Source organism: Oreochromis niloticus, linkage group LG8, assembly GCF_001858045.2.
Source record: "Oreochromis niloticus isolate F11D_XX linkage group LG8, O_niloticus_UMD_NMBU, whole genome shotgun sequence".
In the NCBI taxonomy this organism is placed as follows: Eukaryota; Metazoa; Chordata; class Actinopteri; order Cichliformes; family Cichlidae; genus Oreochromis; species Oreochromis niloticus.
In genome coordinates this window covers 1,334,495-1,359,770 of record NC_031973.2, presented here as the reverse complement: position 1 = coordinate 1,359,770, position 25,276 = coordinate 1,334,495, and the positions used below count along the sequence as shown (strand labels likewise).

At 40.2% G+C, this 25,276-nt stretch overlaps 2 protein-coding genes across 2 annotated transcripts in view; both read right to left on the bottom strand.

Annotated features, from left to right (window-relative positions):
• LOC100693624 (neoverrucotoxin subunit alpha) overlaps positions 1-25,276 on the bottom strand; it is a 179,660-nt gene that overhangs the window by 113,469 nt on the left and 40,915 nt on the right. The window lies entirely within an intron of this gene.
• Positions 16,977-24,558, bottom strand: LOC100692812 (neoverrucotoxin subunit alpha; the record flags this gene model as incomplete). The annotated part of the gene is made up of 4 exons (XM_005471612.3): positions 16,977-17,683; positions 18,855-20,264; positions 22,834-22,929; positions 24,543-24,558. Coding segments are annotated over 3 exons (1,521 nt in total), but the record flags the coding sequence as incomplete, so codon positions are not given.

Below are 25,276 nucleotides of genomic sequence, written 5' to 3'. Positions count from 1 at the left end.
AAACTCCATTCAAACTTTAAAATGTTCTCAGATTATTGGGCTATTCCTGAGTGATTCAGCTTTTTCAGATCTTCTACCGTTTTAATTTTATACCTCTTTAAGTTTTCAGTTGCAAAATTGTGATTTTTCAGAAAATACATGGTATTAGTGACAAATTTTAATATTTGTGCCCAATTAATATTTCTGATATGTTATAGTATTATTACTGAGTCATAGAATTTCTGTTATGTTATAGTATATCTGCTGAATATAGTGTATGTGCCAAATCATAGTATTTGTGCTAAAACATAGTATTTCTGCTATATTGTGGTATTTGTGCAAAAACATAGAATGTCTGCAAAATCATATTATATTTATTATGTTATAGTATTACTACTAAGTCACAGTATTTCTGCCAATTCGTAGTATTTGTACTAAATCATAGTACTTGTGTCAAATCATAGCATTTGTTGCAAATCATAGTATTCTAACCAAAACATAGTATTTGTACGAAAGCATCATATTTGTACGAAGTCATAGTATGTCTTCTAAATCATAGTATTTCAGTCAAATCTCAGTAGTTGCGCTAAAACGCAGTATTATTGCCAAACATAGTATTTGTACCCAATCATGGTATTTTTGCAGAAACAGTATTGCTGCAAAAACATGGTTTTATTTCAATTTCATAGTATTCGAGCAAAATGATGTGATATGTGCAAAAATATAGTATGTCTGCAAAATCATAGTATTTTTGCAGAAACATAGTATTTCTGGTAAATCATAGTATTTGTACTAAATCATAGTATTTCCGCCAAATCATAGTATTTGTACTGAAACATAGTATTTCTGCCCAATCGTAGTATTTGTGCAAAAACATAGAATGTCTGCAAAATCATAGTATATCTGTTATGTTATAGTATTACTACTAAGGCATAGTATTTCTACCAAATCATAGTATTTGTACTGCAACATAGTATTTCTGCCCAATCATAGTATTTGTACTAAATCATAGTACTTGTGCCAAATCATAGTATTTGTGCCAAGGCATCGTATTTGTATGGAGTCATAGTATTTCTTCTAAATCATAGTATTTCAGTCAAATCTCAGAAGTTGTGGTAAAATGCACTATTTCTGACAAATCATAGTATTTGTACCCAATCATAGTATTTCTGCCATATCATCGTATTTGTGCCAAATGATGGTATTTTTGCCAAATGATGGTATTTGTGCCAAATTATAGTATTTGTGCCCAATTAATATTTCTGTTATGTTATAGTGTTATTACTGAGTCGTAGAATTTCTGTTATGTTATAGTGTATCTGCTGAACATAGTATATGTGCCAAATCATAGGATTTATACCAAATCATAGTATTTGTGCTAGTACATAGTATTTCTGCTATATTGTGATATTTGTGCAAAAACATAGAATGTCTGCATAATCATATTATATCTATTATGTTATAGTATTACTACTAAGTCACAGTATTTCTGCCAATTTGTAGTATTTGTACTAAATCATAGTACTTGTGCCAAATCATAATATTTCTGTTATGTTATAGTATTACTACTAAGTCGTAGAATTTCTGTTATGTTGAAGTATATGTGCTGAATATAGTATATCTGCCAAATCATAGTATTTACCAAATCATAGTATTTGTGCTAAAACATAGTATTTCTACCATATTATAGTATTTGCTTAAAAACATAGAATGTTTTCACAACCATCGTATATCTGGTATGTTATAGTAGTACTACTAAGGCATAGTATTTCTGCAAAATCAAAGTACTTCTGCTAAATCGTAATATTTTTGCCAAATTACAGTATTTCTACTAAAAAGCAGAAATAGTACCTTTTAGCAGAAGTTTCTGGTAAATCATAGTATTTGTACGAAATCATAGTATTTTTGCCAAATCATAGTATTTGTTTCACATCATAGTATTCGAACCAAATCATGGTATTTGTGACAAAGCATCGTATTTTTACAAAGTAATAGTATTTCGCTAAATCATAGTATTTCAGTCAAATCTCAGTAGTTGTGCTAAAAAGCAGTATTATTGCCAAATCACAGTATTTGTACTCAATCATAGTATTTCTGCTAAATCATAGCATTTGTGCCAAATCATAGTATGTCTGCAAAATCGAAGTATAACAGTTATGTTATAGTATTACTACTAAGCCATAGTATTTGTGCTAAAACGTAATATTTCTGCCAAATTATAATATTGCTGCTATTTCATAGTATTTGAGTGAGATTAGCGTTTCTGCAAAAACATAGTAACCCTCCAAGCAGAAATAAATACTGAAAAGGAAGCTAAAAAGAAATCAAAGCATACACAAGAGTTGTAATATTTTAAAGCATGGAAAGAGGAATGAAGTGGAATAAACAAAAGGTTAAATTAAGGTTAACTTAAATTAAAGCAATGAAACAAAATTGGGAAGATAACCAAGCTGAATGAATAGAATGCGTGAAACCAGATAATTCACACAAAATATATCAAATAAAAAAGAGAGATGCATAAGGCATATTAAGGCTGTGTCATTGTTCAGCCAAGGAAAATGTCTCCAGCTTGGGAAGGTGTGAAGCTGCAGATTCACACAGACCCGTGATGGATACATAATAAAATATAAACTAATATAATATTGTATATTAGTAGTAAAGTAGTGTATTGTAATATACTATTGCTGTTATAAAAAAGGAAAAACAATACAATGATAACATTAATAATGACATACTATTAATAGGAAGAGGCACCTCAGTCAGTTATGATGTGAGGTGGAAGATTGTTAAAAGTAGTCTGATTCAAGCTTAAGGTTTGCTCAAACTCAGTACAATGATATAGGAGATGAAGAAAATAAGGAAATAACTACACTAATCAGGTGCATAGAGACACTTGACCTGCTTGTAAACCTGTCATCTTAGATGAGACGTTGTTAAGATGAAGAGCAAACCTATACTAACAACTAATGAGCCAAACCCTGTATACAACAGCTAAAGCTACAGGTTTGAGAAGCTGAATTAAATATGTGGACACTACCAAGCTGATGAGGAGCGGTGACGCGCATGGAGATGCTGGTTTTGCTCACTACAATTGTATAAATAGAGTTTGAATTCATTACTGTGGATGTACAGTGAGTGACCTCTATATGTCTAGAAAAGCATGTCTGAAATACTCGTATGGAAGCATATTTTGAGTGATTTTAACTGTGTGAATGCTGTGAGTAGTAGGTTTTGAGTGATTGGGTGTGATTTGTACAAAAATAATAAAACATAAGTAATAATAACACTACAAAGGTTCATAGTAGAGTGAGTGAACAAGTGGAAGTTTGAGAGAAAAGGCAGTGTGTGTGATGATTCCTGATGTCTGAAAGAGCTCAATTTAAAAGTGTGTGTGAAATAAAGGTGTATCGTTTTTAGATCAAGGGATTTAGATTGTTTTTAGTAGAATTAAAGAGGGTTTTTAGACTATAATGAAAGACAGAGTTTGCAGAAACAGGAAATGTGTGCCTGTCGGTGACAGGAAACCGTGTGTGTGTGAGGAGATAGGTTGAATTTAGAACTCTGTGACACTTTCAGGTAAGTGACGGAAGTGACGGACAAGGTAAGCGTCACATGTTGTGACTGACGTCAGACGCCGGAGATTTTGGCGGAAAATTTAAGCGAATGGTAGTTTAGAACTGAACAAAGTTTCTTTAAGCTTTAGTATTACCAAATATACTAATCAATTGTCATATAACTAACAACATCTGTCCTATCATCTCTAAACACCCTGGAGGACAACGGGGAGAGTTTAGACGCTCTCCAAGATTACATCGACCGCTGTTTCCAAGATTTAGTCATGAAGAAGGCCCAGAGTGCATCCTCCCCGGCCAAAATTGAGACACCGTCATCGAAGAGATGTCGCCCGGCAGACTCCCCCGGCACAACATCACCTGCCGGCAAAGACATTGCAGACATCCTGGAGTCAATCGACCAACGATTGTCCAGTTTCGATGCGAGGCTGTCCCTGGTGGAGATTTTACACCGGGAATTTAAATCTCTGCGAGAATCCCTGGAGTTCAGCCAGCAGCAAGTGGAAACGCTTGCCGCTGAAAATGCCACGCTACGGGAATCGGTCAAATCTCTCACCGATAACGTGACCCAGCTAAACACTGAAAATAAAAAAATAAAAGAGTCCGTTATCGATCTACAAGCCCGTAGCATGCGTGACAACCTTGTATTTTCTGGTATTCCAGAATCTGCCGGAGAGGATGCGGAGGCAACGGTGAAAAGCTTCATTAAAATCCACCTGAAGCTGCCGGAGGACACCGTAAAGAACATTGCCTTCGATAGAGTGCATCGCTTGGGGGCCGTGAGGACGCCGGCCGGGAGACCACGTCCTATTGTGGCCAAATTTGGCCACTTCAAACAAAAGGAACAGGTGAAACGCCGCGGGAGGGAATTAAAAGGAACGGACTTCAGCGTGAACGACCAGTTCCCCAAAGAGATCCTGGAACGACGCAGGGTCCTCTTCCCAATCCGACGCAGCTTCATCCAGAAGGGCTCCCGCGCTGTCATCGCTGTTGACCGGCTGTACGTGGACGGACAGCTCCACCGCGACCCCGACATCACTCCGTGGCTGTATTAACTTCACACCAGATAAGAATCCGCTACACCCTTTCCCTATCCACTCACACTAACTTTCATTAACTTAACATTAACATCTGTTTAACTTACCAGTATCAAATCGCATCTTAAGTGTGATTTCATAGCAGAATTAACACCGTCACTCTCCGTCAACGGTATGATTGGAATATTTCCGGGTTTTTTTTTTTTTTTTTGTTGTTGTTGTTTTTCTCTCCTTCTCGTTTTTTTTCTCTCTTTTTCCCCCTCCTGTTTTTATGCTGCTCACCCTTGTCCTTGGTTTCTTTCTTTATTTCTTTCACTGCTTCGATCACCTGCTTCCAGACTCATCCACAAACAACATCCTTTATTTCGACACATACGTACAGCACGATCACGCACAATCATGCGCTCAACGGCAGCACATTTACATCAGACAGACAGCGCACACAGTCGTATAGGATACACACACTTAAGTCAAGCGTACTACTCATATTAGTAAATATGCACACACATAGTCAGACTCAGGGAGCATCTCGCCACACATTTCTTCTCTCTCTCCCTCTCTTTATTTATGAACAGGTGATGTATTCTCTCCACCTGTCTAAGCCACACACACAGCATACACCCCTAGTTATACAAACATATCTATGGGTGCACTAAGATTCGTTACATGGAATGTAAACGGAGCTGGCTCCAGAGAAAAGAGGTTAAAAATATTTAACCAACTCAAAAAACTACAGGCAGATGTTGTCCTTTTACAAGAGACCCACAGACCTCTTAAAGGTTCGAATGAACTTAAAACACCTGAGTTTCCTAATGTGTTCTCAGCTTGTTATAATTCTAGACAAAGGGGAGTAGCAATTTTAATACATAAAAATATTAATTTCACAGTACTTGATACAGTTATAGATCCAGAGGGCAGATTCTTAATCATTAAACTATCTATACTTGATAAAAAGCTATGTATTGTAAGTGTATATGGTCCAAATGTTGATGATCCCTCATTCTTTCACGGTTTTTTCAGTGCACTCTCTGAACACTTAGATGGCACACTTGTTCTTGGAGGCGACCTCAACCTTGGACTAAATGAAGAAATGGATAGGCTCAATACAGCAGGAACTCAGCGTAATTGGCTGTCCACAAATATAATCAAACAGTATATGAGCGACTTTGGTCTTTGCGATGCATGGCGCTCCCTTCACCCCACCAGTAAAGAATATACTTTCTTCTCACATGTTCATCACTCCTACTCTCGTCTGGATTATTTTTTGGTCAGCAGCTCACTGCTGAGTGACATTTCAGACACTGAGATTCACCCTATAGCTGTCAGCGATCATGCTCCTGTATCTTTAACACTAATGCACAAGAATAATACTACGCCAAGTAAAAACTGGAGATTTAATACATCACTGCTTAAAGATGAAGACTTTATTAAATACTTTAAAAAAGAATGGACTTTATATTTAGACTATAATGACACTCCCGGAACATCAGCTTCTGTTTTATGGGAAGCAGGGAAAGCTGTGATGAGAGGTAAAATAATTTCTTTCTCATCACATAAAAAGAAAGAAGAAAACAAAAATATTCAGGAATTAGAAAAAACCATCAAATCCCTAGAAGAAGCCTACGCGTCCCACCAAGATCAAGAAACATTGAACAAAATACGCAAAACAAAACTAGAATTAAATGAGATAATTGATAAAAAAACAAAATTCTTAGTACAAAGACTACGCTTACAAAATTATGAACATAGTAATAAATCCGGTCAATCTCTAGCAAACCAGCTAAAAATAAATAAAGAAAAAACAACTATATGTGCTGTTCAAGATTCATCTGGGAACACAATATATGACCCGAAACAAATAAACAACATTTTCAGGGATTTCTATAAAACGTTGTATTCACCACAAATAAACCCATCTAAAAAGGAAATTGATCAGTTTTTAGACAACATAACTCTCCCAAAATTATTAGACACTCAAGCAATGGCACTGGATTCGCCACTGACACCAGGTGAACTCCAGGAAGCCCTGATAAGTATGCCCAATAATAAGGCTCCAGGTCCAGACGGCTTTCCTGCAGAATTCTACAAAGAATTCTGGACGATTCTAGCACCAGTTTTTTACAGAACGTTGTTGGAAATCAAAGAAAAGGGCAGACTTCCATCAAATATGAATTCTGCAAACATAAATCTCCTGCTAAAACCAGGCAAAGACCCTGTATATCCCTCAAGCTATCGTCCAATATCCCTTATAAATGTAGACCTCAAAATAATCTGCAAAGCTCTCTCAAAGAGACTAGAGAAAATAACCCCCCTCTTAATTCATCCTGACCAAACTGGATTCATAAAAGGTAGGCACTCATCAACAAATACACGTAGATTACTTAATTTGATAGACTACTCATACAGTAAAAACCTTGAAACTACAATATTATCTTTAGATGCAGAAAAAGCGTTTGACAGAGTTAACTGGAAATTTCTATTTGCAACTTTACACAAATTTGGTTTTGGATCTTCTTTCATCAACTGGTTAAAAATATTATATAATTCCCCAACAGCTTGTGTCAGAACAAATGACCAGACATCCTCCAGCTTCTGTCTCCTGAGGGGCACCAGGCAGGGATGCCCACTCTCCCCTTCACTGTTTGCAATTTTTATCGAACCACTAGCAGCAGCAATTAGACAGAATTCAGTAATTAAGGGCATAAAATGCAAGAACATGGAACATAAAATCAGCCTTTATGCGGATGATGTGTTACTCTTTCTCCAAAATTCACAAACCAATATCTCTGGGGTGAGTGAACTGATAAAATCTTTTGCAAGAATATCAGATTACTCAATTAACTGGTCAAAATCCACAGTCCTTCCGATTAATTGCTCCTTCCATAATTCCTCTTCTACTCCACTGCAATCGGGAAATATAAAATATTTAGGTATTAATGTTTCTCCCAAGCTTGCAGATCTAACTAAATTAAACCATATCCCACTTTTAAAGAAAGTAGAAGGTGATCTGGCTAGGTGGAAATGTCTACCCATATCACTCATGGGAAGGGTTGCCGCTATAAAAATGATGATATTACCAAAAATAAATTATTTATTCTCAATGATCCCAACTAAACCGCCGCGAGATTGGTTCAGTTCTCTAGATTCATATATGTCCAAATTCCTTTGGAAAAATAAGCCCCCACGTATAAGCTTAAAAACACTACAAAAGACCAAGGATAAAGGAGGATTAGAACTACCTAACTTTCAGCACTACTTCTTAGCCAACAGGCTTCAGTTTATCTCAGGATGGCAAAAACATACCCTCTTAGATGAACCTTGGCTAGATGTAGAACAAGCACTTTGCAATAATCTAGAGATTTCAGATCTACCATTTATCAGCTCAAACATCCAACGACATGAATGCTTCAAAAGCATCAACATCAGCTCCTCTCTGACAGCATGGTGGGAGTTTCTGAAGCTGACTGAGTCTTCATTAATCCCATGCAAACGTACACCTATCTGGAACAACCCTGACATATTACAAAACAATAATATGATAAACTTTTCAGATTGGAGTAGTAAAGGAATCAAATATTTAGAACATATACTAGAAGGAACAGAATTTATTTCATTTGACAGACTAGTTACACAATATGGGATCAACAAGAAAAGATTTTTAGAATATCAGCAAATTAAATCCATAGTAAAAAAGAGATTTAAACCAGGTCAAGTTGAACTACAAACACCACCAAGTGTGGTTCAATTTCTTACTCTTAAAACCCCCAAATTACTATCCAAAATATACAGAATGCTTTCTGAAACAGATGAATCAATATCACTTCCTATTGCAAAATGGGAAGCGGATTTATCAGTTAACTTTGACCAAAACTTCTGGTCTCAGATTTGCTTAAAAACTTTTCATCTAATTAGAAATCCCAGTCTTCAATTAATTCAATACAAAATACTACATAGAGTGCACTACACAGGTCATCGGATGTTCAAGATGGGCTTTACGTCTACCAACAACTGCTCACACTGCCAAACCAACTCACCGGACAATTATATCCACGCTCTTTGGTTCTGTCCACCAGTTCAGAAGTTTTGGCGCGAGATATGTGAAGACTTATCAAAGTGTCTGAAATGTAACATCCCAACTTCCCCTTTAGTGTGCTTGTTGGGCAGCTTAGATAATGTCACTCCGGAAAAGAATATAGCCCATATGGTTTTCACTGCCCTATGCATAGCCAAGAAAACAGTCCTCATGAACTGGAAAAATAAAAATAATCTTAATTCTAACCAATATAGAAATTATCTATTAGATCACATTAGTCTTGATACAGCCTCTGCCACCACATCAGATCAATTGCTCTGGGCTCCTTTGATCAGCTCCATCACCTAGTGGGGGTGGGGGGTCTTAGTTTGGTCCCACCTTCACTGTTGTGATTGGTGTGGGGGTAGGGACAGGCTTAGGGCATCGGGGGGTTCCCCGGGAGCATCTTCCTTGGGGGCTCAACCCGGGGTAGCGGTCATGGCCAATTAGGGGCTCTGTTGGCTCTTAGGTGACGGTTTCCTCGTGGCTGCGTGCAGCAGGGCTAGGGGAGGGTCTGTGCTGACGGACGTGGGTTACTGACCTGGTAGCCTGGCTGCCCCTGGGTGGGTCCGGGATGGGCGTGAGGTTCTGGGGGCACTCCGTCTCTGGGCTGGGGCCCTGGCCTGCCTCAGGGGCTTGGGTCCTGGTTGGTGTGTTGCCGGGGTTGTGGGCGGGTGGGTGTATGGGGGCCCAGTCCTGGCGCAGGGTGCCGCCTGTGCATCGAACCACCTGGGGGGCTCTTCGACTGGTGGGGGAGGTTGTCACATCCTGCAGGAGCCTTCCTCTCTTCAGGAACTCTCTCTGCAGGAGGGGGAGATACAGGAGAGGTGGAGGAAGATCTCAGCCTGGGCGTCTATTGTCTTGTGTAGTCTGGAAGATGAGTGGATGATGGGGTGGGTGCAGTTTTCTCTGTGGTGGGGTCAGGTGGACTGTCCCGGGCTCTGTGGGGCCGGGCGGCGCTGCTGCACTGGGCCCCGGTCTGGATGGACCTGGGCCCCCCCCTTCCCTGGCGGGTTGCAGAGTATGGGGGTGCCTACTGGGGTCAGCGGGGGAGCTGACCCCAGGGAGGGGTCACTTGCCCCTCCCTTCCTTCCCTCCCCATCTCCAGCTGCCTCCCTCTTCCCGCTCCACCACAATCACCCACACATGCAGGGCCTTGGGGTAGGGGTGTGTCACCAGGGTGCAGAGGAGACATCCCCCCCCTCTGTCCCCTTCTGGCTGCCTCTGCCTCAATTTTATCCCACAACTTAGACATTCACATTACTCACACTCTCATTACACATACATATAGGATCTTGGGGGTGGGCACGCTACACGGATTCCAATCACCACCAGGGTGTACACCTTACCCCTGGCGTCGCTGCCCACCTCTCAATTTTAAATACACGTAGACATTGAGGGCTAGCAGGAGGGGCTATACGCTTACCTGCTGCTCTGGCAGGTAGCTCCATGCCCTCCTGGGTTTTAAATGCACCTTAGAACACACATACATCAACACTACATATGAGCGGGTGGAGGGAGGTTTGGAGTCTTCCTACACCCCCGTTCTCTGCGGCCTGCTGGAGCGGGGGGGCTAGGAGGAGGAGTTGGCCGTCCGACTGGGGTCTGGAATGTGGGACCTCCCTGCTGCTGCGGAGTCGGGGCAGTCTGCTTCTCCCCACCGCAGGGAAAAGGGTAACACCACCTGGGTCTGGGCGCAGTTTCCCCCTCCAGGGGCAAGGGTACCTAGACCCGGGGCCTAGAGTACGCTTGGGGAGTGTGATTGTGTGTACAGTGTCTCTCTGTCTGTCTCCACGTTGGGTGAGTGTTGAGAGCATGAGGGTGGGAATGGATGTTTGTATCTGTGTGTGCCTGTTTGTCTGTGTCTATATGTCAGGTTGGGTATCAGACCCCACCTCTCTGGGGACATCTCAGGCCCTCCAAGGTTTGGAGGCCTATCTCCCCCACCACTTCCCCTGCCGGTGGCAGACGCCCTCAGACATCGGTGCGTTGGTGGTTCTTTGTGTCCGGGGTGGGCGCCCGGGTACCCACCGGCTCACTCCTTGGCGGCTGCTTATCGGGGCATGGAGCCTGGGGCTCGCTCGGGCCACTTCGGGGATGGGGTGCCCTCGGCCTCTCGGCCCGGGGCTCGGTCACTCAGGCACAGCTGGCTGCCGGCGGAGCTCACGGGCACGTCACTGCAACCCCCCTGGCTTCTGCTCCGCGGCTGCTGAGTGACCCCTCATCTGGGACTCTCCTCAGCTCTTTCTGGGATAGTGGCGCGGCTGCCCCTCTGTTGGTCTTCCTTGGTCTCTTGTGTTCTGGGGGCCTCTGGATGTCTGGAGTTTTGATCTCCTCCATACCTGCTTCATGCCCTGGAGGTCGGGGCAGTGGCCCCCCACACCCTCTAGCAGATCATTACATGAAGGAACCTTTTAAAAACAAGCGCGTTCATGCTCACAGGTGTACACACGGGTGATCACACACAAACTACACCCTTTTGGGCTCCTACCTCAAAGCACACTGTGCGCTGTCGATCTCACGTGCTGCACCATAATGTTTAATATTTAGTATTTACTGTCATATTCCCATATATTATTGTGATCTTGTTTATTACTCTCGTCTTCTTCTGCTTGCTTTCTTTTTTCTTTCTCAACAGGTGATCCAGGTGATCGATATGTATTTTTTTGTCTGCTTATTCTGTTGTTTTTTGTTTTTTGCCCTTTTTCCCCGTCCCTCTTCTCAGGTTTTTTTTTCTTTTTTTTTTTTTTTCTTTTCTTTCCCTCTTTCTTTCTCCCCTTTCTTTCCACCAGTCAAGTCTGTCCCGTATTCAGCAAGTGAAAATAAAATAAACAATAAAAGGTAAATCAGATGGACCATTACGGCAAGGCTGGGATGGTCCATTTGGTAAAGTAAATCCGTTGGGCATCTTTCTTCGCCTTTAGACAATAATTCTGATGGCAAAAGAACCAAACGGGACAGGTTATAAAAAAAAAAAAAAAAAAAAAAAAAAACTCTGTGATAAGATGCATGAATTAAACCGTATTGTAATAAATACTTGCAATGAAGAAAGCAGCTTACACTCAATTAATATGAACGCAAAGCCTTGATGATGCCATAGGCAATTTGTTTTATTTTTGTTTGTTTGCTTAGTAAGTTTGGAAAATAAATTTGTGATCATACTTGTGGATCACAGTGGCACATAATGATTAGGCATATGATTTACTAATGCAGATGTAATAACTTTATTCTAAAATTCAAGGAGAACAAACAAGAACAACACCTTCAGTTGTGTCTTGTTGTTGTTCTCTGTGTAGTGTGCAGCACATCAGAAGAATGACTATGAAATTACAAAGGGAAACAATTTTACTGACAAAGGATGAACAAAAAGCAGCTCCCACAGCTGAACAAAAGAAATGGCTGAAATGCGGAGCGCAACTAAGAGATGACTTGATGATTTGTGAAGGAAAACCAATACTTCCAAAATCTCTACACAAAACAGCAGCCTTAGTGACACATGGAGTTACTCTCCATGTGTCAACAGGAGGGATAGGTGATATAATCTCCAAAACACTTTTACACTCTAAATTTCGAAACTTCAGCAAAAGAATTTGTCAGAACATGCATGATTTGCCAAAAAAACACAATGCACAAGGGAATCTCAGACCAAAAAGAGGTCATTTTCTCATACCACCTCATCCTTTTCACACAATTCACATGGATTTTATTGAACTAAATGAATGTCAAGGCTCAAAATACGCTCTAGTGATCATAGACGTATTCTCAAAATGGCCAGAAATCTACCCAGTAAAGAAAGCGGATGCCATTTCAGTAGCAAAATGCTTATGTAACCATTTTATTCCAACATATGGCATCCCCACTCTGATAAGATCAGATAATGGGACACACTTTGTCAATGAGGTAATCAGCAAAGTCTCTGAAGCACTAGGATTCAGCATCAAAAATCACTGTGCTTATCACCCGCAAAGTGCAGGATTAGCGGAAAGAACTAACGGCACAATAAAACAGAGACTTAGAAAATGTATGGAAGAAACAGGGAGACCATGGCCTGAGTGTATAGGCCTAGTAAAAATGTGGATGAGACTAACACAGAGTTCTCAGAAACTCACACCTTTTGAAATCATTCATGGCAGACCATTTCCACTGCCAATCACAAGTGAACCTTTAGATAAATCAATCAGAGAGACCACACTAGCAGAATGGATGTCGAAACTACTAGAAAACAAAGATATTGTTTTGAACAATAAACTGCCTTCTGAATCTTCTCCAGTATCTTGCAGGTTGAAGCCAGGTGATTGGGTCCTGATTCGAGTTCTCCATAGAAAGAATTGGAGCTCGCCCCGCTGGGAAGGCCCATACCAAGTGCTTATCACCACACCAACCGCCTGTAAGATAGCAGAAAGACCATCTTGGATTCACCAAAGCCACTGCAAGAAAGTGAGTGACAGCCCAGACTCATAGACTCCAGCACCCCTACCTTCTGGTGATCTACCTGGTGAAGAGAGGGCTGATTGGGTATATCCCGCCCTCTACTTCTCGCCAGTAGTCTACTCACCCGAGGATCTAGGTGTGTTTGGCTGTCATGAAGACACTCGCCGTCCTAGCAGCTGTCCTCCTGCTCCTAGCAGGACTCCTCGCACTTTTCGAGGACAATAAAGAACAAAACACAAGCCAAACGTGCCGCCAGCTTTTCGGGCGTTGGCTATCAGCATAATAAAATCATCATCAACGAGACAAGCTCATCTACCATCTACTCGCTTAACTTCCTTAGTATCTTTCAGGGACCACCCCAACACGAGATAATCACCATTGAAGACGCTGGACTTGACAATGGAACGTGTGACCAACTTTTCTGGATCAACTTCAACGTGACGAATCGGAACACGTCCATTCACTTCCCAGTGTTCTTGGACCAAACCCCAGGGAAGAACCACTCCATGTGTTACCGACAAGACAACGGTAACAGACCCCTAGGCAACACCACCAACTGTAACCAAACCGCTGCCAGCGGAGAGGGCGCACCTGTAAACACGTCCGCGCCCAGCAACGGCACCTATTGGGTGCAAGGAATGGCCTGGCTGTGTGGACAACGTGCCTACTTCATACTGCCACCCGGATGGACGGGCACCTGTGCCCCAATCTTCATTTCAGATCACACCTTCAGGATGTCAGCTGTAAATAGCTCTCAGACTACAAGACTAGGGATGGGTACCGGTGTCCGGTGCCATGATGGCACCGGTTCTGACATAAACGGTAGTAACCAGACCGAAAAGCAGCGCACATTTCGGTGCTTTATTTCGGTGCTTTTTTTTTCTGAGCCAATTCTAGCCAATCATTTTACGTTTCCGAGGATAGTAGGCGGGGCCAGGTACGTACGTTCTTTCAGAGCAGAGCTACAGATTAAAAATGCCCAAGGAGAAGCGGTCAAAAGTCTGGCTGTACTTCACAGCAAAAGGTGCAAACTCAGCAGCCTGCAACAAGTGCTTTAAGCTGATACTGTGATACTGTCAAAGGAGGTAACACCTCAAATCTGATGAAACACCTGGCGACGCATAGCGTTTTTTTTTTTAAAGCCGAGAAATTTGCCGTGTTTGATAGCTTGCTGCGAGACCTCACACCGTGCACATCTACTGCGGGTGTGGTGCCTGTTAGCGGACCTGGAGTTAGCAACATCCCCCCAAAAGAGGAGAGTCCTGGCCCCTAGCCCTGTCAGCGTAGCAGAAATGATGACGGATGACGATGCAGCAGCAGCCGTTCTTCTCTGCGTGAGTAGCTTCATGTTGTTCGTGTGTAATTAACGTTGAGTACGCTAACCACGTTATTACATTAATGCATGTAAGGTGAACTAGCAAACACCGTCGTAGTTACATGCGGCTGTCTTCTTGTTTGATGGCAGATACTCCCTTCACCCTGGCCAAAAAGGCTAAAATGACCAAAGAAAAAGTGGAAAACAGCTAAACATGAGAGGTTTTTGGACAAAGTTTGTGTTTTTTCCATTGTTTAAGCACTGCTTCCAGCCAAGAGTGAGACCATATATGCCCTATAGCTGCAGAAAAGGCTAACATTGTTATCTTTTTACAAAAAAAACAGCTGAACATGAGAGGTTTTTGGACAAAGTTTGTGTTCTCCATTCTTTAAGCACCGGTTTGAGCACCGTTTAAGCACCGGCACCGTTTCAAAAGTACCGGTTTGGCACCGGTATCGGATAAAACCTAAACGATACCCATCCCTATACAAGACGACGACGAGACGTCTCCGCAGTGCAACCACATGACCCCATCTATGGCAGTGATGTGCCAGAGGAATTTAAGCTTTGGACCACCGGACAAAAGGTCCTCCACTCACTGTTTCCATGGGTGGGCACCGGAAAGAACATGTTAAGAATTGAAACTTTGGACTACCGCTTTGGACTGTTCCTGAATGCCTCGTGCAAAATCAACAATCAACAAAATGAAGAGATTGATGCCCTGCGCATAACTGTGATGCAACACCGAGTCGCACTGGACATGATTCTGGCTGAAAAAGGAGGACTCTGTATACTCTTTAACAACACATGCTGTACGTACATTCCAGATAATGTTCACTCTTCCAACATGACCGACGCCTTACGCACGCTGAAACAACTCAGGGACGCTCAGCAACAGGACTACGTCACGAACACTGAAGATTGGCTTACCTGGCTGTTAAGTGGTTCCTGGAAATCTCTTTTAATAAAAGCACTGGTTTTTGTAGGAGTTCTTCTACTCCTACTCTGTTGTTTTACTTCTTGTATCTTGCCATGTGTACAATCAATGATTAATAAAGTTGTTGCAGTTCATGTGCAGGCATACCTGACACTGCCCATGGACGAAGATGATGATGATCCCCCTGACACTGAAATGCTGTGATACACCAATGTATGACGTGCTGATTAAAAATGCGCTGCAAGAAATCATGCACAGATAATAAACCAATGGTGTTTTAACTAGTGTGAAAGTCAAACAACAGGAGGGAAATGTGAAAAGATTTTGTTTATTCTTCAAATATGCTTTGCTTGTAATCGTGTAAACTTTGAATGACGATTCACCCTGATAAACATAAAAAACAGGAAACCTTGTCTATGCTTTATCAAATGCCTGTGAAGACAAGTTCCTGTGTAAAGAAGAACGGAAAGTTCCTCTTAAGCAGACGTTTAGTATAGTATGAACAGAATGTTTTAGCAAGATATGCATTTGTCTGTTAAGCAATCTACGTTCTGAGAATAGGCAGAGACTGCCTCCGCCCTGTTGTGTTAACCGCATGCCTATATAACCTACAATAAAGAAGCATACGGTGTGACTCTCTCTCGAGACGTTCACCCATGTACATGTGATTGATTATATTGTCTCACTGTGTCTCTGTTTTACTTGGCAGCCTTCTATTTGGGAATTTCCCCCGACACCCACCTTCAAATTCAGTGAGCTCTTTACAACAACCCATTCCTTCACAAGTGTTCGTAAAGGCAGACAGCACACTACGTGAAAGATTAAGAGCTGCAGTCCAGTACTTTTTTTTTTCTCCACGTAATTCTTTGTTTTATGCTCCTTGCTGTGTGCTCTGTTAGTTTAAACCCTGTGTGTCTGAGTGCTTTCATTTGTTTGTTCTCTCTCTGGTCTGAGTGATCGGCTTGTCTTTAGCTGCTTTTTATTTACCACTTTTTGTAGTTCCACCATGTGTTCAGCAGAGGGCGTCACTCAGCACAGATCACAGTGTTTGCTGCTGGGTTTTCTCTCTGATAAGAAAACGTTCATATGTGGAACTCCAGCTTTGTAGATTCCAGCTGGTAGACCGTACATACAGCCTGTGGAAATGCTGGGAGGTTTAACAGAACTGAAGGTTTATGTATTTTTCTCTTTTATTTGAAGAAGCACAAACACACAAACTGCTGCTGCTGCCACGTCCACACAGAACTCATGAAACATTTTCAGTCATTGTATTATCAACATGCAGCATTAATCTAGACAATATAGTAGACACACAGATTTGGATAGATACAGCTACACAATTTAAGGAAGGTTTAACACTGCAAAGATTTTTAAAACCCGTTTGTATTCACTGTGAACTGAACATCTTTGTGTTTTTAACTGTTAGTCAAACAACATGGTTCACTGATCGACGTCACTTTGAGCTACAATAAGTTATTATTTCTTCATTTTCTGACTTTTTATTTAAAAAAAATATCCGCAGTCAAAAGTCAGGTATCATGGGTATTCAAATAAAATGAATCAAGCAAAATACAAACATTTATCATTTTTCAGACATTTTAATTGATGTAAGTATGAGCATACATGAAGTGTAAATTATAACTGCATTCATTCATGTTTTTGTTTTTTTTAAATTCATGTTTCAATTGTGAGACAGTAAATGATCGATCAACCGGGGAAAAAATTACTCGATATTTAATCTAAAAATTAAAAATCTTCATATTGAATTATCAACAAAGTGGTTCTATTATGAAAACAGCAAATATGAAAAGGCAGAAGGCAGAAGCTTTAGATCAAATGAAATAAAAAAGCAAATATAAATGTTTGAAATTGAATAAATGCTTTCTAATCAATCAGCTGATCAAATGCAACCAGTTAGAATACAAATGATTGATTTTTACATACTCTTGGATTCTAATCTCATGCTCGAAGAAAATAATACAAAGAAAAACTCAAAACTCATCAAATCATCACAAAGAAAAAAAGCTTGGATTAACCAGTCATGAAACAATTAAAGGCTTTCATCAAGATAAATGTCAGGATCAAAGATGGTATAAATGACAAAAAGAGAGAAAAGAAAAGTTATTGCAAACCAGCTGAGGCTAAAAAAAACTTTACATAAGACGTATATAGTCGTCTGCCACAAACACCTACAAAAACAGTAGCAAAAAGAAAGGGACTCCACTGCATCTCCCAGTTACAGCGCCCAGTTAGCTCCTCTCTGCACAGACCCTGATGGATTGCATCAAATCTCTCAGGATGGTCAGGTTGCTGCTTCTCAACCTGGGATCTCACAGTCCTCTGATGGAGAGAATGAGACCAGATCAAATCATAGTTCGTGATGATGTCACTGACTCCTCCTTAATCTGTCCACTGCAGGTCTTTCAGATCTTGATCCTCAAACCTCAGCTTGTCTTTTTAAACTTCAATCAAATGAAGAACAACTATCAGGGGAACTAAATGGCAGATCTGAATAGATCTGATTATTATAATGAATTTTATTTGAAATTTTTTTTATTTGTATTACTCCTCATTTACATTAGCCTCATCATCTGAATTATGAAGCAGAAATAAAAGTTAAGGTAGTGCAGAGGAAAACTAATGTGGCAAAAAATAAATGCATATATTCAAAAAACAATAAATGAGAAACTAAAGGGAAAATTATTTAATACACTTAAAGTCTAGATGAATAAATAAGCAAATAAAAGCAAATAAGTTAGTTAATGGCAAATTCCATAAACTTGAATATATGGATGGATGTGTGGATATTTTTAATGTATTTTGTGTCACATTATTTATGGTGTTATGTCTTCTTTTAGATTTACATTGGTATGTTTAGTTGGCCTATATCAAACGAAAGAGCAGCATGTTCAATGTTTCTTTCTGAATAATGAAAACCAAAACTGTCTGGTTAGAAACTTCAAATGTAAAATCAGTGTTGTGTTCAGAAATATTTAACGCTTTTACATGTTGGAAGCATAAAATTTCTGCAAATACTTCATGCATCAAATATATATTTTTCTGACTCACCCATGTGTATGTGTGAGTGAGTGTGTGTGTATGTGTATACTTATATTCATGTCAATGTATGTGCATATGTACGTGTACATATATACCTTTACAAACAAGTGTATATAAGAGTCTGTTTGTGTGTGTGTGTGTGTGTGTATATATATATATGGATGTTCTGTCATGTTTTTACCTCATCTATTGTCTCTCTGTTTGGCTGACACTTGATGTCTTTTAAATGTGCTATATAAATAAAGCTGACTTGACTTGACACCTATTCTTAATAGTAATGAGTACACAATTTTACTGTATGAATTTGCAACCTTTATTTTTTGTAACAAGCTTGATTTTTCAGATTCAGATAAACAGATCTGGCCAATCAGAATACTGTGTTTGGCAACAAGTGTGGTTGTAGCACCATTTTTCTTCAGAAGAGAAAACAAATATATAAAAAAGTACTTACATCAGGGTGATACCAGGACAGTGTTCTTGTATGTGCGGAAAATTCCTCCTTCAATTTGTTCATCTGCAATGGCTGCTATTAGGAAAGAGCGTTTCTTTTTTTCCTTCTGCTTTTTGGCAAGCTTTTCGGCCTTTTCTGTCATCTTCTTTATCACTTCATCTGAGAAGTACCATTGGTCCTGGGCAGGTGGAGTGTTACCATCAGTACCTTCCAGTTTCTTTTTCTCCAAGTAGTCAGACATGTTCTGCAGATATGGGTCAGTGGATTTCAGGGAGGTGAAAACAAAGCAGAGAACTTCCTCTACTCCTGGATTAAACACCTCTCTGTCCAGCTCAGACTGATCTGAGATGATCTTTGCTCCCTCCATCATGTCTACAAAGTACCTGATGATGGTGACTTCTCTCTCTTCATCTTCGATCCACTTGGTTAATCTCTCCTGACTGAACGGGGATTTGTCTCTGTCATCAAACACTTTCACTAATTTCTGCTCATCTTCCTCACCTGCCCTGATGGAAGGAAGTTTCTCAGCCATTGTTTTCTGAAGTGAAGATCTGTAATACTCACAGAGCTCCTGGAATGTGCTCAACTTTTTTTTTATCTGTGGAAAGCTTCTCCCCACTCTGTCCTCCAGCAGATCATTGCATCTTATGTCCAGATTGTAGAGGTCCTTCAGAGCATCTTGAGCCTTTCTAACAAGTCCAACACTGATCTCCTTAATCCACACAATGGCTCTGGGATTTAAAATCTTCAGAGGCATCATTGTGACCTTCAGTGGAACACCATTTTCTTTGTGTTCTCCCAGTTGTTTTGGAAGTTGGGTGTATGTCTTCACTGCATCTTCAAATGTTACAGGGTTGCTTTCAAGAATGAAGTCTCCATAGAATTTGCAGGTGAATTTATCAGTCACAGTCTTTTCTTCATCACTCAGCTTGATGTCAACTTTCCCGTCAACATTAAATGAGGGGATCTTCTTTATCACTGCTTGCATGGTTCCCTTGATTTCCTGAATGTTTTTAGGATCTAACTTCTCACTGTCAAACACAAAGAAAGCATTTGCTCCATAAAGGATTCCTGTGACTACATGTGTCGCCAAATGTTTCACATTTTCTGCTTGTTGGGTGTTTTTGGTTTCATCAGGAGTCAACATCAGCTGTTTGAATTTGGTGGTAGCTTTGTACTGAAGGGTGATTCGGCTCTGATTGTCAGATTTCTTTTTATCCTTCAGATATTTGGCTGATCCTCCAACTTCAAACAGTCCACCAAAGAAACTGAACTTCAGGGAAGCATCAATGTCCAGCAGCGATGACTTTTTGTCGATGGAATCTGTCCCACTGACTTCAAACTCACTGCTGTGCTGATCATTCTCCACCAATTTCTCCTTCAGAGTTTTATCATCCCACAGTGTGACACCTTAAAGACATGAGATCCACAAACTGGTTTTAAAAAATCCTTAAGAATGTTATCGACAGAGTGACTTTATTTCATGCATTTACTTATACATACAAATCTAACTTTTCTTATATATGACATGCCTTCTAAAGTCTAAGTGATTTGACTCATAAGCTAAATATTTGTTTCCCATCAAGTGTCATATATTTATAACTTATTACATTATTTAACAATAGTTAAAACTGGTAAAATTGTTAAAAGCTACACACTTGGAAAGCTGCATAGATTGTGACAGAAAGGTGGTGATCACACTGTACTAAAGAATTACAGTCTGATTTCAAAAATGTATTTCGAGATTGGCTGAGGTGTAAATGTTGGTGTGAATGGATGCCTGTCTCTCTCTATTTGTCCTATGACAGAGGAACACCAACCATTCCTGGTTGTATTTTCAACTGAGAAAGACTCCACCCACGTAAATTAGAAATGTGTTTAAGAAAATGGATGGATACTATGGTAGTGTAAATTGTAGGTTGATTACATTTCCTTGTAGTTATAAAGCGGTAAGAGATTTTCAGGGCCTCCCATCATCCATCAGGATAATTGAAAATAGCATTAGACTGTTATTAACTGTCAGCATATTATCTGATTCTCCTGCTGTGCCACTGCAGAGCTGTTGTGCCGTGTTACTTTGTGCTTGTGATCAATTTGGGTTAACCCTTGAAACAAAAGCATTGAAGGGTGTTAATGCTAAAGAGCAAGACGCAGGTTATCTTTGGATTTGGCTTTAATAGCAAATGGTTGTGGTTTTATTATAATAGTGTAGCTTTGCTCTGAATTCTGGATGTGTATCTCGATCATGATGCTTTCAAGAACCAATTTCTTTTTATGCATGTAACATGGTAGTAACATAGTTTCATAACCCCAAAAGGTTGATTCTGTTCATCTGGACGTAGCGTTTTGTGGGAGAAATGTTTCGTCACTTATCCAAGTGACTTCTTCAGTCTCAGCTGACTGCAGGTTTCCCCAACCTTATAAACAGTACATTTGCACAAAAACTAAAACCAGGCCCACTAAATGAACTATAGGCTGTGAGGTCAGTTCCATGACCATTGATCAAAGACCACTGATCAATGGCAAGGAGTACCATTCACAGAGAGTTGGGGAACGGGTGCATTGTAGGATGGTGAAAGATGTACCCTTAGGCCCTTGGACGAAATCAAAATTCAATAATGATACAAAACTCAAAACACTGGGTCACCAACCCAGGACCATGACAGAGGGAGGGGGGGTACTAAGGGCTGGCTCCTGACAGCCCAAAACAAAAAATACTAAAAACAAACGAGAACAACTAGACCAGGGCAGGCGATCGGGGTCCAGGACGGAGGGGCTGAGTCCAAATCAAAATGTCCAAAGGCACAGGAGCGGAGGAAACAGTCCAAAACACAGTTCAGGAGCTGTGAGAGACGAAGCAGTATAGGTGTCCAGCCATGCAGATGGCAGCGGCGGCAACACTGATGAAGTATATCTGGAGGCCGGCCGCACGGAAGGCAGGGGCGGCTGAATTGGGTCAGCTCCCAGGCTTGGACTACCTCCTTAGCCTGGATCAGTGAATGGCTGAACTCCAAAGCTATGGAGAACTGGCACAGGTGAGGATTTCTTTCAAATATTGCACTCAATCCGACACTAAATGTTTACAAATCCGAGGCGTGGTTAATGTGATTCATCAGTCCGAGGATGCAAGCAAGGTCCACCTCTCTCTTGAGGTGACCTGAGTCTGCTGGGTCCATGTTGTGGTCACGTCCTTCTGTCACGATGAGCTGTGTGGCTGACAGTGGCTGGACGCAAACGCAGGACTCCGAGACAGAATAGTTGACTCAAAAGTGGCAGCTTTATTTGCTGGCATAACAAACTTGGCCACACAAAAAAACAAAACTCCAACTAGGAAGGTTAACTAAACCGAGAATACTTGGTGACTTGATATGATCCGACGATACAAGACGAGGGATACACACACAACTAACGTGGAGGATGCGACAACTGGCAGGGAAAAACACAGGGCTTAAATATATACTGAGGTAATTAGGGAATGTGAAACAGGAGGAGAGCACAGCTGGGACTCATCAGACATGACAAGACCAAGGGGAAGCAAAACTCAATACATTGACATAGGACACAGACTTTCAAAGCAAAACAGGAAATATGACAGAAGCGGACTTGACTAGGGGATACAACTGACAGGGGAGACAGCAACCAGAAAACACAGAAACAGAAACCAAAAGACTAGAAAAGGTAAACAAAATTCAATAATGACACAAACTCAAAACACTGGGTCACCAACCCAGGACCATGACAGGCCCGTTCCTTGATTCAGAGATGGTCTTCCCTTTTTCATCTTACAATGCTAATTATTTTGTGGAAAACAAGAGAAATGTTATTTTTTTTATGCAGGGCAATGTTAATAAACATCTAAATATCAGGACTGCTGCTGTTTTAGTGACTGTCTTGGAATTTGACATACATGGGTAAAAATCCAATTTGATTCAGGCCAAAAAAGTGATCTGGCAACAAATTTGGACAGGTCACATTTTACCTGGGATGAGTTTATCTCTCCGGGCACTGTAGAGCATCCCTAAGGTGAAAGGTCGGCCCAGAGCTGCCACTTCCATAATATCCGAATCCTTGTCTCCTACATCCAAATACACAGGTGTAAAGATGAGGTAGCATTTAACATTTTTCATTGAAGTTCCGTATTTCAAATCTGCAATCACATTCTGTTTTCTACTGTCAACTGCAAGAATAGTGCAAAAAATGAAAATTATACACACACACACACACATATATATATGTATATATGTGTGTGTGTATGTATGTATGTATGTGTGTGTGTGTGTGTGTGTGTATATATATGTATATGTATATATGTATATACATACATATACAGTGAAACCCCGACTTCCGAATACCCCGTTTCACGAAAAATTCAAGTTACGAAGGCACTGAACGGCAATATTTCTGCCCGTGTTGGCAAAATGCCCGGGTAACGAAATCCACTGGCTCTGATTGGCTGAGCTTACAATGCCCACAATGCCTTCCGAATCATGTGACAACCCCTTGGCTTCCGTACTTGCGCTTCGCTGTTCCACTTGAACAACATATTGTTGTTCTAGTTAGCATATAGCCTATCATTCAGCATCGCCTCACTCAAAACGCGCAATGGGTGCTTCGACTTACGAAAGACCCTCGGGAACGAATTAATTTCGTAAGTCGGGGTTCCACTGTGTGTGTGTATATACACACACACACACACACACACATATGTATATATATATATGTGTATATATATACACATGTGTATATATATATGTATATATGTGTGTGTGTGTGTATATATGTGTATATATATATATGTATATATGTGTGTGTGTGTGTATATATGTGTATATATATGTATATATATATATATATATATATATATATATATATATATATATATATATATATATACACACATGTATATACATTTATGTATATATATATGTATATGTATATACATATATGTATATGTATATACATTTATGTATATATAGTATATACATATATGTATATGTATATACATATACATATATATACACATTTATATACATATATATATATACACATATATATATATATATAGGTCCTATATACACAGGTCTGCAATGAAAAAAACTGCATAGGATATTTTGACTTTTGTTTCTTATTGTTACTCACTGAAACAAGGAAAAATTTTTGAAAAATTCCATCTTGTTTCCATCTTGTCAGGTTTTCTTGCAAAACTCATGCGTAATTAAGCGTGCAATTTCCTTTTCTAACTGAAATTTGGTATCCTATATTTAAGTCAAAAACCATATCCAATAATGATTGCTTACATTAATTTAATATTTCTAAAAGCGAGACTCAAGAGAAATACAAATAGAAAATGCGAGGAATTGAAGGGGGGTCAGTGGGGGGTGGGGGTGTACAGTGGGTTTGGCGGTGAGAGGAGCTCAGATGATCGTGTCCCAACAGATTTATTTTGTTCATAGCTAAAATTAATGAATCTCAGAACAGTTATGCATAGTTAATTATAATAAACTATTAATTAATTAAGATCAGAGCTGTGCAATTAAAAATGAAAATAGGAGGAGAACCTGAACACTAGCAGAGCTGACTCCAGCAGGAGTCGCCTGTTTCAGTGCAGTAGTCTCTGACACATTTGTAAGAATGACATCATATCATTAAAAATCAATCTAATACGGTCTATTCCAAAGAATTTTTTACCTTCAGGCAGCGATGAACAGCAGGAAATTCAGTGTGACTGTAGAAAGTACAAAGAGATTATTTAAGCTTTACTTTTAATAACAATCAACTAGCTGAAGATATGAAACCTAGAGCTCTCTGATCAGATGTACAGATGAAAATTTAAATTTAAAAAAGAAAATGAGGAACAAGCCTACCTCATGTACATTTCAGATAATGATGGGAACAAAAAGACTTTTTTTCCAACTGTAATGATGGCAACCAGTCATCATTCAACTTGAAACATGATTAATTTTAGAAAGAGGGAACAAAATATCTGCAAATTTGACTGTAAAAATATTATTTCTGTCATGGGCTGGGTCTTTTGACCCAGTATTTTGAATTTTGTGCCCTTTTGTATTCTGTTCTAGTTTATGTTGTACAGAGTTTAACCTTCTGTTATTTCTGTCTTAGAGTTCTGTTTCCCTATTTAGTTCTTGTCTGTTTAGGTTTGTCCCATGATGGTGTCTCCCCACTGTGTTGTTTATGGTGTCGTATCTTCAGTGTGCGAGTCTGTCATGTCCCCTGTGTTTAAGTCTCCCTTGCCCTTTGTGTCTCTGTGATGTCTTTGTCTCCCTTTGTGTCCCCCACTCCCTCTCTGCTTTTGTCTCATTCCATGTCTCTCGAGCTGTTATGTGTGTTCTCCCCAGCCCGTCATGCCTTCTATATATGTTCTGTAGTTATGTTTGTGTCTTGTTTCCCATTTTCCCTTCCCT